The sequence below is a fragment of the Hyperoodon ampullatus genome (genome assembly GCF_949752795.1).
Source record: "Hyperoodon ampullatus genome assembly, chromosome: 5".
Taxonomy (NCBI): domain Eukaryota; kingdom Metazoa; phylum Chordata; class Mammalia; order Artiodactyla; family Ziphiidae; genus Hyperoodon; species Hyperoodon ampullatus.
The window spans coordinates 130,682,824-130,697,497 of record NC_136918.1 but is presented as its reverse complement, the minus strand read 5'-3'; the positions used below and the strand labels follow the sequence as shown (position 1 = coordinate 130,697,497).

Here is a 14,674-nt window from a genome sequence, read left to right as displayed (position 1 = left end):
GGCCTTCAAGGCCTAACACATGTAGGCCTTGACATTTACTTAGGCCTAAGACATTTACTACCTATAGGAAGTCTGTCAGTCCCTGGAATAGATGTGAGTATTTCTTCACAGCTCTGAAAATCCCTAAGACTGAGGTGACTTGTTTCAGTAACATTAAATGATGTGTTAAATAGCTGACTTAAAACATATATTCTGGTAGCAAAGAACAAAGATACTTGTGATGCAGCTGAAAACATGCCTCCTGACATATAAATGAAGCAAGTCAGTTTTTATACAGTGGAGTTTTGAAAAAAGCAAAGACCGTAGTAAAAAGTTAATTTAACTTATTTTACAGAACATGTGCTACTATATGTTTTGGTTATATAAGGTCTTTGAATAACATTTTGAAATTTTATACTGTTTTTGGTATTTCAGAGGAATTTGGATGCAGTATGGCTGACTGGGTCTTAGGGCAACTCATCAAGGAAATCCTAACAGAGAACCTTACAGGAAGTTCAGACAGGTTTGGTATTCTTAAGGCTCTTAGGGTTGTTTGCAACTTGGAAACAGTGGCTGGCTTGGGTAAAAAAAAAAAAAAGGAATTTATTAGGACAGTTCACAGACTTTCTGGCCAGAGGCTGGCATTAAGGGGATTCCAATGAATGTCTTCCTTGGGTCGATTAACAGTTGCACAGAACAACTGCAGGGTTCAGCCTATACCCCAGCTTATGCACACTGCATGGCATCAGAAGCATTATATATGTTACCACCAAGGTCAAATACCTATGCTTATAAAATTAACACTTTTTTGCTTTAACTAACACACTTGAAGTTTCAGTCTGAAACTTTTAAATGTTTTCTAGTAGTTTATGTCAGTACAACTTAAAATCTTCTAAGTAATAAAACAAGTTTTGGGGGTAATTCATTTTATTGATGTGTTGCAAACCACCACCCAGACATATTAATAAGCACAGAGGACTTAAGTAATTCAGAGTCCTTTCCAGAAACTGGAAGCAGGAATAAAAACCACTGTGACAATACAAAACCACTGTAAATTTTTAGGTATTTTCCCTTCAGTATTTCAATAAACATTTCTTCTGGCATGTATTTAATTTTAAGTGAACATGATTTACAGTTAGTCTTTACTTTTTTATTATTACAGCCATTATAAAAGCCATAGACATGTTTCCAGAGAAAGCACTTTTTGAAATTGTTACAGTATTCTCTCATAAAATAGGAGGTAAGCCTGTGAATTTAGTACTTTAGTTGTAGGCACAGCTTGCACATGTGTGTCGCTGATGTGAAACCACTGTCCTTTGGTTGATTCCATTTCAAAATCTGTCAGGAGGAAATGTAAAATTAAATATATAAATGGAAAGATTCAAGTTCATCCTTTTTTGGTTTTGCCATAAATATCTGCTGAATACCAGAATTCTGTAAGACCTCTTTCTTACCCTGTAGAATATCACCATGGAGAACAAGATTAGAGAGATGACTGTTGGCAGATCTTGCTTTGGCATAGGCAGTGTAATGCCCCGACCTCATGGTACCACTGTGTTCAACGACTCCATATAAGGAATATAGTACCCTTGTATTTTCTTCAGCAACATTCTTTAAAAATGAACAGGAATCAAAAGTTAGTTCTAGTCCCCTTTATACAGATGCCACCGGCAAGACAACTTTAAACTATGCACAGGGTCTCTAACCTTCGAGAAAGCAGAATTTCTGAGTCTGAAATGGACTATTATTTTCTCCCTACCTTTTCTCAGCCTACTGAGTTGGTATCACGCTTACGTTTTTACTAGAAAGTTGCCATTGCTCTTGCCCTGCTGGAAGAACCATAAACCAGGGTCTACCTGCTATAATCATAGTTTCCTGGCCCAGATACTTAAATAACTGAACTTGCCAAAGCTTCTTTAGGAGTCTGGGATCAGATAATTCCAAAATGCCTCAACAACTCATCATCCTATTTCCAGCCCCAAATTAAGCCTTTAACAGCAAGAGGATAGCATTTAGGTCACACCCAAGACCACCCCTTAACATTTTCAAATATCCCCTGCAGATTTGGTGAGAAGGACATGCAACCTCTCAGGAGCTCACTTTCCCCATCTCACATGGAGGCTGCTTATTTTAAGATTACATGTGCCGTAGGGCTGGGCAGCAACAGGGACAGGTGTTCCAGCTGGGGGCCACTTGCAGACAGCTACTCCACTTACGTTCTCGTGTAAAAAGTCTTCCTGAACAAGCATCAGTGCCCTTCAACAGTACTGTCACTACACTCTCTAATCTTTGCCTCCCTATTTGCTAAAGAACTCTATTACGTCATCCCAAATCCTGTCAGCTTCCTCAGGGATTTCAGTGGCCAATGAACCTCACGGGATTTTCCCTGCCATTCCATTTTAACAACCACAGCCAGGACTACATTCTGGAATCGGTCATCACTCAGAACGCTTTAACTTCAAAAATCTTACTAATTTTCTAGTCTCAGTCTACAATTCCATTCTTCCAACTCTCACCTCACCTTTACTAGTCAACCTAACAGGATCCTCCAACCCTTGTTTTCTCCTGGCCTATGAGGCCTCTTTTGGCCTCATTCCCCCCAAAAAAAGTCTCTTCACTTCTCAAAATGTAATGGAACAGCAACATCACGTTACCTGAGAGCTTACTGGAAGGCAGAGTCTCAGACCCCGCCTCACACCTACTGATTTCCATGTGATTCACATTCACATGTCATTCTTAGAACCTCTCAACACCCACCACATCCAGCTCATCACATGACCCAACTCTGAATTCCATGATGCACCTTCCCTGGCCCCATACACAGACAACTGCTATTGCTAGGAAACAGATTTCTGTAACCATGCAGCCTGGAAAATTCATGATTTTCTACCTCACCAGGTCCTCGATGTGACTGGATAATTTATAACGTGTCCTCAGTTAGCTGCCTCTTCCATGGATGTCCTTCACAGCAACTAGACCAAACTCCCACCGCTCGCCTGTTGCCTCTCCTTAGAGGTGACCTCACCTCCCACTTCAGGAAAACTGACACCACCCACCCAGCTGCATGTTGCCCGCTCTCAGGAACGTGAAGTCTCCTCTCCCTTTGGTTCAGAGATTCTCCAACTTCGTGTCCTTATCCCAGCCTTTCTGGTCTTCTCCAGGATCTTTGCTCAGTTATCTCTCTTTTCTGTATCTTTTACTTCTAGATTTTCCTCTTTGCCTACAAACCTAATTGTCTCCTAGTATTAAAAAAAAATCTTCATTGATGCACCACGTTTCCTTTTCAGCAAAAGCTCTAACGTACCTATATGCTCTAACTCCAATATTCTCATTCATTTCTCAACCTACTGAAGTTACCAACACTTCTTAAAAAATTTACCATGACCTCTATACTGTCTAGCACTTTCTCTGATATTCTGACCCTGAGGCCACTTAATTCTTTCCTTGAAACCTGAACACAGGACAATGGCATTTTAGGTAAAAGATGGATTCCTGATGACCCTGTATTCAAAACTAATCCAACCAGAGCTATTTCTATTTACAGGCATATCTCATTTTATTGTGCTTTGCTTTATTGTGCTTCACAGAGACTGCGTTTTTTTATAAATTGAAGGTCTGTGGCAATCCTGCACTGAGCAAGTCTATCGGTGCCAATTTTTTTAATAGCATTTGCTCACCTGGTGTCTCGGTGTCACAGGTGATTCTCAAAATATTTCAAACCCTCCACCAGCAAAAAGATTACAACTCACTGAAGGCTGAGATGATGGTTAGCATTTTTTAGCAATAAAGTATTTTTTAACTAAGATATGTACATTGTTTTTTTAGACATAATGCTATTTTAATACACAGTTGACAGGTTGCAATACAGTGTAAGCATAGCTTTTATATGCACTGTGAAACCAAGAAATTCGTGTGACTTGCTTTATTGCAATATTTGCTTTACTGTGGTCTGGAACGGAAGCCAAAATATCTGAAGTGTGCATATACCAGCAAAAGTGGCCCTGGCCTATGGTAGTAACATAAAAATAATGACAATTCACTCTACCCACCACGTCTGAAATACCTTTCTTGGAGAATTTTAAATTAGGAGAGAGGAAGGGGGAATTTCCATAACTTCAAGTTTTGCACATAACGACTTAATATGTTTACACGGAAGTATTTAAAATCTGAATAAAGAACAACAGTATAGCTTCTTTTATTCTCCAAATTCTTCAACATGGAGATTCGCTGATATCCACGGTGGTGTCTTCTTCCACCTACACCTTGTACACTCTGATGCTCGCCAGAGTTCTGTCATTGAGCATCTCTTCTTTCTCTCTCCTTGTTTACACAAGAGATCCTATCTTCTCATAGTTTTAACCACCACCTATGTATTGATTTATGAATCCTTATCTCCAGCCCTAACCCCTCTATTCTGGCCCTCAGACGTGTACATCCAAATGTTTTCTAAACATAGCCACATGAATATCTCAAAACTATCTGAAACTCAATGTTTCCAAAACTGAACTTATTATTATTCCTTTCTCCGCCTCCCAACCTGCTCTTCTTCCTGTATTTCTTACCTCAATTTATGGCACTCCCAACTGCCCAGACACTCAAATCAGGCCCTGGGAATCATACTCAACTCCTTCTGTGGCACCCTCAGCATCCACTTAAAGGCCTCTGCCTCATCTTCCAGAGGCAAGAGATCAAAAGTCTTGTTAATTTTACCTCCTGAAATATTCCTTCAATCTCCCCATCTCCAGCCCTAGTTTAGGCTGTCATCATCTACTGACTGAATTAACTCAACAGCCTCCTAACTTCCCTGCCTCTAATCTTGTCCTCCTAAAATCCAGCCTCCATTGCTTCAGCAAGTAACCTATGTAATATACAGACCTGGCTGCGTCACCCTGTTGCTTTAAGTTCTTCAGTGGCTCCCCACCGCATACCTAATAAAGCCCAAGTTTCTCATCACGATAATCTTCCAAAACCTCATTCCTCTCTCACTTCTCTGGCTTCATCTCCTAACGTTCCGAAGACCTTGCACTGTAAGCTCTAGACCTGCTTATACAGACAGTCCCCAGCACCCGCCGTGCCACTTCACATGCCCTGCCTTTGCTCCTGCTGTCCCCTCTGCCTGGAAAACTTGCTTCCTCTTGATTCATCATACTAAGTCTTACTCCTTGAAGTAACAGTTGAGGCAGAGCCTCCAGAGCCTTCCCTGAACCACCAACATGCTGGGTTAAGTGCATATCACCCCTGCTCTGTGTATACCAATCCTAGCACTCAACCATATTAAACTGAGATTATCCGTTAATATATCTGCTCATCTTTAGTTATAAGCCCTCAGCTCCCAAGAATCTGTTTGCCACAATAATGGGGGTTCAAAAAAATGTTGAACTGAAATAACCTAATGTTCAACATGATTCATCACAGATCTTGACATTATAAAGGTACAAAGATCAAAGACCCAGTCTACTCAGTAGTTCCTATCAACTTCATACATATGTGAGTTGCTGTTGGAATATTTGGTAATAAGCTATGATTTCCCTTTAAAGGATTTTCCCAAAAAGGCAAGTTCCACCTACCTTACATTTAAGGGTACAAAAAGGAGCCAAATCTAAGATTTCTGGAAATTTTATGTGTCTGTTAACTTTGCGTAGGTTAAAACCAGCCTATAAAAGAAGGATAATACATTAAGTTCTCTTCCTGGAAAAGCTGTACATGTTAAGTAAACTGTAGTCCCACCCCAATGCCCAGAAGAACACTAACATCTAGCCCTAGTTCAATCTGCTTAGAAGACTCTATCTCCCTTACTACTAATTGATTTCCAGTTGATTTGCTTTTGCTAAGTGCAACACACACACACACACACACACACACACTGTCCAACACATTGAGATAGCTGCTCCTATAAGAAAACTCTCAATGTTTCTGCTTTAGGCATCTGGAAAAGCCAGATTAGACAACAGGTTTTGAGTGCTTAAAACTCAGCAATAGCAGGGACTTCCCTGGTGGTCCAGTGGTTAAGAATCTGCCTTCTAATGCAGGGGACTCAGGTTCCATTCCTGGTTGGGGAACTAAGATCCCATAAGCCACGGGGCAAATAAGTCCGCATGCCACAACTACTGAGCCTATGTGCCACAACTACAGGGCCCATGTGCCACAACTACAGGGCCCATGTGCCACAACTAAGACCCGACACAGCCAAAAATAAAACAAATAAATAAAAAATAAACATAAAAAAAAAACAACTCAGCAACAGCAGAATACTGTTCTGTGAAGCACACACTTTCAGCCTCACTTTCTAACCAAGCTTGGTGAACTGTTCATAGAGACCCACCCAATTAGTCAAACTCATACCAATCGCAGAAGAGAAAACACTACGAAGGTATTTTGGGACTCGAACTGAATTTACAACTTGTACTGCTCATAGGAAAAAGTCTTCCAGAAAAGATGGAGTCACCAAAATGATGAAAAGCCAAGGTACCAATCAATGCCTTTTTATCAAGGGTCAGTAAAAATAAGATACCACACAGATCACTAAATTTCCCAAGTGTGAGATATAACTAGGAAACTGGTCTCTTTTCTCTAAACCTGAAAATAAGATTAGAGTAAAATGCTAATATATCTAAAAAGAGCAACATGAGTTCTAGTAAAACTGAGGCATGATTGTGCCTAAATTTCTCTTCCACCTTGACATGCATCTTCATCAAACCCCTTTTGTGTGGTAACATAAACATATGTATTATTTTACTTTCCTACTTCTTTGAAGTCAGAATTAAGAAATAACAGAAAGCCAAAAAAAAAACCATAGTAATATGTTGAGACAATAACAAATAAAGCAGGTGTCACATATTTAAAACAAATTTAGGTAATGAACAAGGGGTACCTGCTGAAATCTCTTTAAGTGAAGAGTGAGAACAGGAGGAGCAAGGGAAATTAGCATCTGCTTCTTAGCGTTGGTGTAAACGTGTTTCTTCTCACCTACAGAAAAAAAGCAATTTTAGCAGTGTGAGGATCATTTTAGACCTCTATATAGCATTCACATCTGCTATAAAATCATTCCAAACATCTAAAGCAAGGATCAGTAAGCTTTCTGGAAAGGACCAAATAATAAATATTTTAGGCTTTTTGGACCAAGAGGCAAAATCAAGGATATTTTGTATGTACTAATACATAAGAGAAAATTTCCACAAATTTTACAGAATTCAAACTATAATAAAATAATTGAGTACGATTGCAGTCTACTGAAAAGAAGAATGGAATCATTTTTAGAGAGGTAACAATTAGGGTTCAAAGATCATGTTTTCTACTATAAAATCATTTTCAAATGTTGATCTGTAAAAAATATTTTTAGCTCAGAGATCACACAAAAACATGAAGCAGACCAAATTTAGCCTGCAAACCATAGTTCACTTACACCGGCTCTAAAACAAACAGAAATGATATAAAATCACCACGATTTACTTTTTGTATCAACAAGTAAATAAATAAAAAGCTAGACTTTTTAAATGTTTCAACAATTCTAGTAAGAATCCTTAGGAATCTAAGATGCCTCCTTATCCCACTTACCCAAGATCAAAAAAGAAACAAGGTGGGGGCAGGGGTAGGAGGGGAATTATTAATATCTTTCTGTTCTGTATTTGAAGAAGATGGTAAGAAAGCACTGTCCTCCCAGTACCTTGCACTGGGCACGTCACTTCAGCACGCTGAAGAATTAAAGTGTGGTTTTCTGGATGCAAGGGAGATGAGGGTCATCACAAATGACAGGAAATTGAGGATACAAAGAAACAGCCCCTATCTGTTAAGGAGCCTGCTGTGATAACATCTCAGTGGGATGATTCCCCTACAGGGAGTGGTATCAGAGAGCAAACTGCCCCACTTTAACTGCTGCTGGGATGCCACAGAGTACTAGCCACATCAACAAAGTTCTGCTTATCCATCCTTCTATTAAAATATTTACACAGGCGGCTTCCCTGGTGGCGCAGTGGTTGGGAATCTGCCTGCTAATGCAGGGGACACGGGTTCGAGCCCTGGTCTGGGAGGATCCCACATGCCACGGAGCAACTAGGCCTTTGAGCCACAACTACTGAGCCTGCGCGTCTGGAGCCTGTGCTCCACAACGAGAGGCCGCGATAGTGAGAGGCCCGCGCACCACGATGAAGAGTGGCCCCCGCTTGCCACAACTAGAGAAAGCCCTCGCACAGAAACGAACCCAACACAGCAATAATTAATTAATTAATTAATAAACTCCTACCCCCAACATCTTCTAAAATATATATATATATATATATATATATATATTTACACAGTATTTTGGGAAAAGGGAACTTATTGACACCATCCAAACCCTGATACAATTAAAACAGTAGTACTCTACCGATACAGTGCAAAATGTACCCCTAAATATTAACTTTACTTTCTGTGAAAGAGTCTGAATACCTTTTATATTTGCCTTTGGTCCACTATACTGTCTCCGTGTGCACACTTCACAAAGCAGTTTATTAGCATCTCGAAGTCTCTCATTTCGGGTGAACTGATATAAACAATGTTGGATTGAACATTCATCAGTACTGAAAGCTTCCCTGTTTGCAAGAGTACAGAAAGCAGTTTCTGGATCTTCGTTTACAACCTCATATACTTTCGTCCCGGGAGTATGATCGTCATTCAGAATCTCTAAATTTATTTCGTCAGGTTGAAGAGCAGCATTCAAGTTAAGGTTCTTAAATCCACTGGAAATGTCCACTTCTCCATTGCTCCCTTCCATCATGTAGGCACCATTTAAATTCCTAGTACATTCAGCAGGAGATGCCAAAACCTTCAGATCATTATCCATGTTGACATTTTTCATATCTACTTCCTCTGTGGATTTTTGATTGTCAGTTATACTTTCTATCATTTTTTCATGGCCATTCAAATCTTTCTGATTAACACAATATTCTTTATGTATAACTTCCTCTTGTGAAATATGGTTGGATTTAATATCCACTTCTTGCTGAAGTGACATTTCAACTTCACATTCATTATCTTCAGGATGGTCAATGGCACAGACATCATTTAAATGAAGAACTTTTCCTTGAATTTTTTGTTGCCTTCGTTGGTTCTGTGTAAAAAGTACAAAACATTAAAAAAAAAAACAACAACGAGAGAGAGGAAGAGAAAAAGCGTACACGTATCACATCAGGTTTTCCTGTTTATCAATCAAAAATAAATAAGTTAATAAGGAAGAGTTCACTCTCAGAATTCCGACCCTAAAAGTTCCTTTACTATCAGGGATCAAATAAATTATAGAGAAAAGTTCTCTGGGGCTTCCCTGGTGGCGCAGCAGTTAAAAATCCACCTGCCAATGCAGGGGACACAGGTTCAAGCCCTGGTCCGGGAAGATCTCACATGCCGCGGAGCAACTAAGCCCGTGCGCCGCAACTACTGAGCCTCTGCTCTAGAGCCCACGAGCCACAATTACTGAGCCCACATGCCACAACTACTGAAGCCTACATGCCTAGAGCCTACGCTCTGCAACAAGAGAAGTCAACACAAAGAAAAGCCCGTGCACCGCAACGAAGAGTAGCCTAGCCCCCGCTTGCTGCAACTAGAGAAAGCCCACGTACAGCAAGGAAGACCCAACGTAGCCAAAAATAAATTAATTAAATAAATTTAAAAGAAAAGTTCTTTGATTGAAAGCAGGGATAAAACATCACCAATCATCAAAAAGTTGTCACACGGGGGCAAATAAAAATGTGCAAGACATGGTCTCTGATCTAGACAGAGCAGTAAGGCTGTTGAATCCAAGTAGCCATGTATTAAAGCAGGGGGCGAGTGTCTACACACACACCAGGAAGGGATATATCCATGTGAGTTACAATTACCAGATCAAGGTTTCACTTAAAAGATAAAAATAAACTGAAAACTCAAGGATGTATAAAAACAAACCAAAAATTCAAGGACGGGCAGAGGGATGGAGGAAAACATTGTGGGAAACAAACGGCCCAAAACTAGAGAAGCAAGGAAGCCACATATACAGAGGACAATAAAATACTCTACCCACTTAAATCACCTTCTTTGCCATTTGCTGCCTATGTCCAAGTGCGGGGCGGGGGGGTTGCATTTTATCCAGATTTCTGTTACTGGAATGCCTAAAGACTCAAGGGGTTAGCATTTTGAGTTGTCACTAAAAGGATAGTCCCTGTGAGGCTAATTCGTAATACCAGAAAGCTGAAGGGTAGCACATAGGGCTCTGGACACAAAAATTTTCTGATATGCTTCAGTTAAAAATAGTAGACATGAAAGAAAAATGGGGAAAGGATATAAGCAAATACTTCAAAGGAAAGGAAATGCAAACAGCCCTTAAACATAAAAACATGCTTCACTTCACTTACATGAAAATAAATGGAAAATAAAATTGCACTGAGATACTATTTTCCATCTATCAGACTGGCAGAAATCTAAAAGTTTGATAATACTCTGCTGTCAAGGATAAGGAGAAACAGCAAGTCTCATATGTTGCCGGTGGGAATATAAATTGGTACAACTTTTGTGGAGGGCAATTAATTTATCAAACCGCAAATACAATCCCTCTTCTCAAAATGTGCCCAATCGATGACATATGTATAGGGTGATTCACGGCAGCACTGGCCGTCATAGCAAAAGACTATAGGTGTTCGTACACCTAAATCAAAAGAGAAATGGTTAGATTAACTATAGTACATCTATTATACTATATTTAGTAGTATGTTTACTACTAAAATAGAATACCATACAGTTGTTAAAAAAGGAATCTTTGTGTCCTGAAATGTAAAGATCTCCAACAATCTAAGTAAAAACAAACAAAAAGCGAGGTCCAGAACACTGTGCATAATCTTTAAAAGGAGTGAAAAACAAGACTACCTATTTGTATTGTACTTGATCATATTTTCCCAAAAAACCTAGAGGACACATAAGAAACTAATGAAAGTAGTATCTGTGTCATACAAGGAGGGAGACTTTTATTGTACACATTTATATTATATATTTAAAATTTTTTGAATGTCAATGTATTAGCAACTCAAAAAATTATTGAAAATGAACTAAAGTTTTTTTTAAAGTTGTCACAAGTAATGCAGAATTTTTTCAAAGAGCACATTTTCTCCACATATACTCAGAGAAACTTCACTGCAGAGAATACTAAATGAGCTAATTCTGTAATTGTCCAATGAAAGTGCTGTATATAAAATAACAGACATGTCTACCAGTGTCACTCAGACTTTAAACTCAATAGTTCAAAAAAATTAAAATGAGAAAAGTATGGTTTTCCTCCTAATTACCCACCTTGGCTTGCTTTTTGGCTTGCTTCTTTGCTTTTTTCTGTAAGTGCTTACTTGTTCCTGAAGGAATATCATTTCTCTCCTTTATGTAACTGTCATTAATATCTTTTTCTTCCTCACTTTCTTTATCTTCATCATCCATGGTCTTTTTCAGATTTTTATCATTTATACTTTTCTTACCACTCTTAAAATATGGAGAGAATATGGGCCAAAAATAAAACTTTACTATTGTTGGTGAAGAGATTTCATGTTACCTAAATAGTTTTCTACTCCTATTTTACACCAGATTTATTTTTCACAATGTTTGGAAACATGTCCAGGACAAAATTCATTCATCTCAAACACCAGAAAGCAATCTTCACATACTGAGAAAACAAGCAAACAAACAAGTAAAACAGTAAAAAAAGGCAACTTAACATATGAGTGTAATAGAAAGGAATTTAATGAGTTGTATTAGACACATGCTGTATCATGCTGTAATTACATCTATTCCTAAATGTACTTTCTGTTGGTAAGTGATTTACATGTCTCACTACAGGTATTCCTTTTCATTCTTTTCTTTCTTTGCATGCAAATGACAGTTTTAAAGAAAGAAAAAACAGAGTAAGTTTAGTAAGACTTTAATCACTAAGTAACAGTGATTTAAAGGGACCTCCAATTCAAATTAAGTTCAATAACGATTTATCCAGTACTCATAATATGTTCTCTTTTTCCTATGACTACTTGATAGGAACTAAATTAATATGGCTTAAAACTTAAAACTCTCTTAACATGTATAAACTTAAGTCTGTAAGGGATTTGTGGTTAATCTTAAATAATGAAAATAAATAGTAATTTATATGAAGTATTTCCCGATATGTAAACTAATCAAGTTAATTATCTATAAATAATTCCAGACACACTCTTTAAAAAAATATATATATATTTATCCCATTCTCTTTTCAAATCTTTAAAATTCTTCTGTCTCATATACACTAAGAAAAATTTCTCCATGCTTGGCCTAGTAATGCACAGCTTGGAAAAGGTAGCAAGCCCTCCCCCATAAATCTAGCACAGGAAAGAAAAAAATCTACTTAAATAAAATAAATGCAATAGTCTTACCTGATCGTCTAAAACCGGTAGAGACAAATCAAGGAACGATTCATGAACCAAGGAGACCTTAACCAACCAAAAAAGAAAATGTAAAAAGGAGGAAAAAATTCACTTTAAACATTATATAGTAAAATCATGGGGGGGTGCTAAATTTTAAAATAAAGGCTTAGGAAAATGAAATGAAAAATTACACAGTGTTGAGGACTCTGGGTTAGGGGAAATCAATTAAAATATTAAATAACTTCTTCCTGATATAAGGAGTGCTCATAGTTCCAGCAAAACACTATACATACTTGGACAGTTCAAAAAGAATATCTTATAAAACTAACTAGACATTTCTGTTTTTTTTTTTTTTTTTTTTTTGCGGTACGCGGGCTTCTCACTGTTGTGGCCTCTCCCGTTGCGGAGCACAGGCTCCGGACGCGCAGGCTCAGCGGCCATGGCTCACGGGCCCAGCCGCTCTGCGGCATGTGGGATCTTCCCGGACCGGGGCACGAACCCGTGTCCCCTGCATCGGCAGGTGGACTCTCAACCACTGCGCCACCAGGGAAGCCCGACATTTCTGTTTTTGAAAGAAACAATTGATAAACTGTACACTATTAATATTAATGCATAAATCCAGTCTGCACTACATCTACTTACAGTTCTGCATTCATCACACATGATTGTACTAGTTAGTTCACCACCAAATACTCGGTCCACAAAACTTGGTACTGATTTTTTCTTTTCATAATCTATAAGGGGAAAAAGTCTATCAATTATCCTTATATAATTAATGAAATAAATCGAAACTACTTACTTACCTATCTAACCCTAAAATTTAATTTTAATTTCCTATCCTATTGACTTGTTTTTCTCTATTCATAATTACCACAATTTTATTTTTATGCTATAGTCAGCAGCGTATACTCCACTTCTAAGCATAACACATCTTAACATAATCACATCTTGTGAAAAAGAAAAAAAAAGTTCTTATCCAAGATCTAGTCAGTGGAAAATAAATTTTGCGAATCAGTGAGACTTTCTGTATTATCAGTATCTTACCTAGTAAAACAAGCAGATCGAGCTATACACAGAAGGCTATTTTAGCTCGCTTCTAGCTCTAACATTCTAACACTGGCAGCAAGTTTGGGAGTAACTTGCTTTGTGAACTCCACTTAAAACAAAAACAAAAAGCCCTCAGGACAGTATTTCAGACAAAATCTTCCTTTTATTTTTCTATGTTCCCAGAAATAACCTTGATAAGTTTAGCATAAGGTGACATAATTTAACTACCTAGTAGTCCAACTTTCTAATTACATGAAATGTGTAGGCCTTATTCAAATGACAGGTGTCATTTATACAGAAACACATTTTATGACAGACAGTGTGAACAGGCTTGATTCTCTCTCTGTTGCTGGCCAGGCCAGCACCAAGGGCACCAAGGAGGTAAACAGTTGCTATGTGTTGATTCTGAACTGTGCTTTACAATACAGTAGCTGCTAGTCACTGGGGCCACCTAAATTTAAATTAGTTAAAATTAAATGAAAATAAAATTTAGCTCCTTAGTTGCACCAGTCACATTTCAAGGGTTCAGTAGCCACATGTGGCTACTGTATCGGACAGCAGAGAGACGGAAGCGCTCTGTCATCACAGAAAGTTCTACTGGACAGACGTTTTCTAAATCTTTAAATGTCACATAATAAGAATAAAGTTGTCTCCATGATTAATAAACCAGCTGACAACTCTCAAAGACAATCACTGCTAATTAAAGTCTAAGCTTTTGAGGGAATTCCCTGGTGGTCCAGTGGTTAGGATGAGGCACTTTCACTGCCGGGGCCTGGGTTCAATCCCTAGTCGGAGAACTAGCCGTCTGACTAAGATCCCACAAGCCACGTGGCATGGCCAAATAAATAAATAAAGTCTAACTTTTTGAAAAATAAAATTGTGATGTCATCTTAGCTCTATGTTTATAAATTTCACCATAATATTGCATAAAAAGAATACACCAGAAGTTAAATATTTCTAAAGTATTTACCTTTGGTGTACTGAATAATCGTTTTAAATCAATGAAGATAAAGAGAAATTATAATAACTATGGATAATATAAATAATATAAATTATTAATAACTGTGGATTTGAAATACATGTGCTAGCAATCTTGTCCTAAAGTACAGAGGAATTCAACTATAGTGCTTTAGTTCAAAAATTCAGACATTACCTTTAACTTTATTTTTTAGCTCTTCATCCAATTTTTCAGTAGAATTACCAAATGCTTTAAGAATTCCTTTACTCACTCTCTAAAAGTAATAAAATAGATATATATACCATTAAATTTTAGT

General features: G+C 38.0%; 1 protein-coding gene across 1 annotated transcript in view; it reads right to left on the bottom strand.

Annotated features, from left to right (window-relative positions):
* Positions 1-894: 894 nt before the first annotated feature.
* The window catches only part of USP16 (ubiquitin specific peptidase 16), a 27,326-nt gene continuing 13,546 nt past the window's right edge, over positions 895-14,674 (bottom strand). Inside the window, exons 10-18 of the mRNA XM_079704676.1 lie at positions 14,554-14,632; positions 12,996-13,087; positions 12,363-12,419; positions 11,266-11,445; positions 8,404-9,064; positions 6,851-6,945; positions 5,547-5,633; positions 1,434-1,590; positions 895-1,317 (exon numbers count right to left, since the gene is read on the bottom strand). Of these exons, the coding sequence (XP_079560802.1) occupies positions 1,193-1,317; positions 1,434-1,590; positions 5,547-5,633; positions 6,851-6,945; positions 8,404-9,064; positions 11,266-11,445; positions 12,363-12,419; positions 12,996-13,087; positions 14,554-14,632 (1,533 nt within the window). The 3' untranslated portion in view covers positions 895-1,192. The remainder of the gene's footprint in view (positions 1,318-1,433; positions 1,591-5,546; positions 5,634-6,850; positions 6,946-8,403; positions 9,065-11,265; positions 11,446-12,362; positions 12,420-12,995; positions 13,088-14,553; positions 14,633-14,674) is intronic.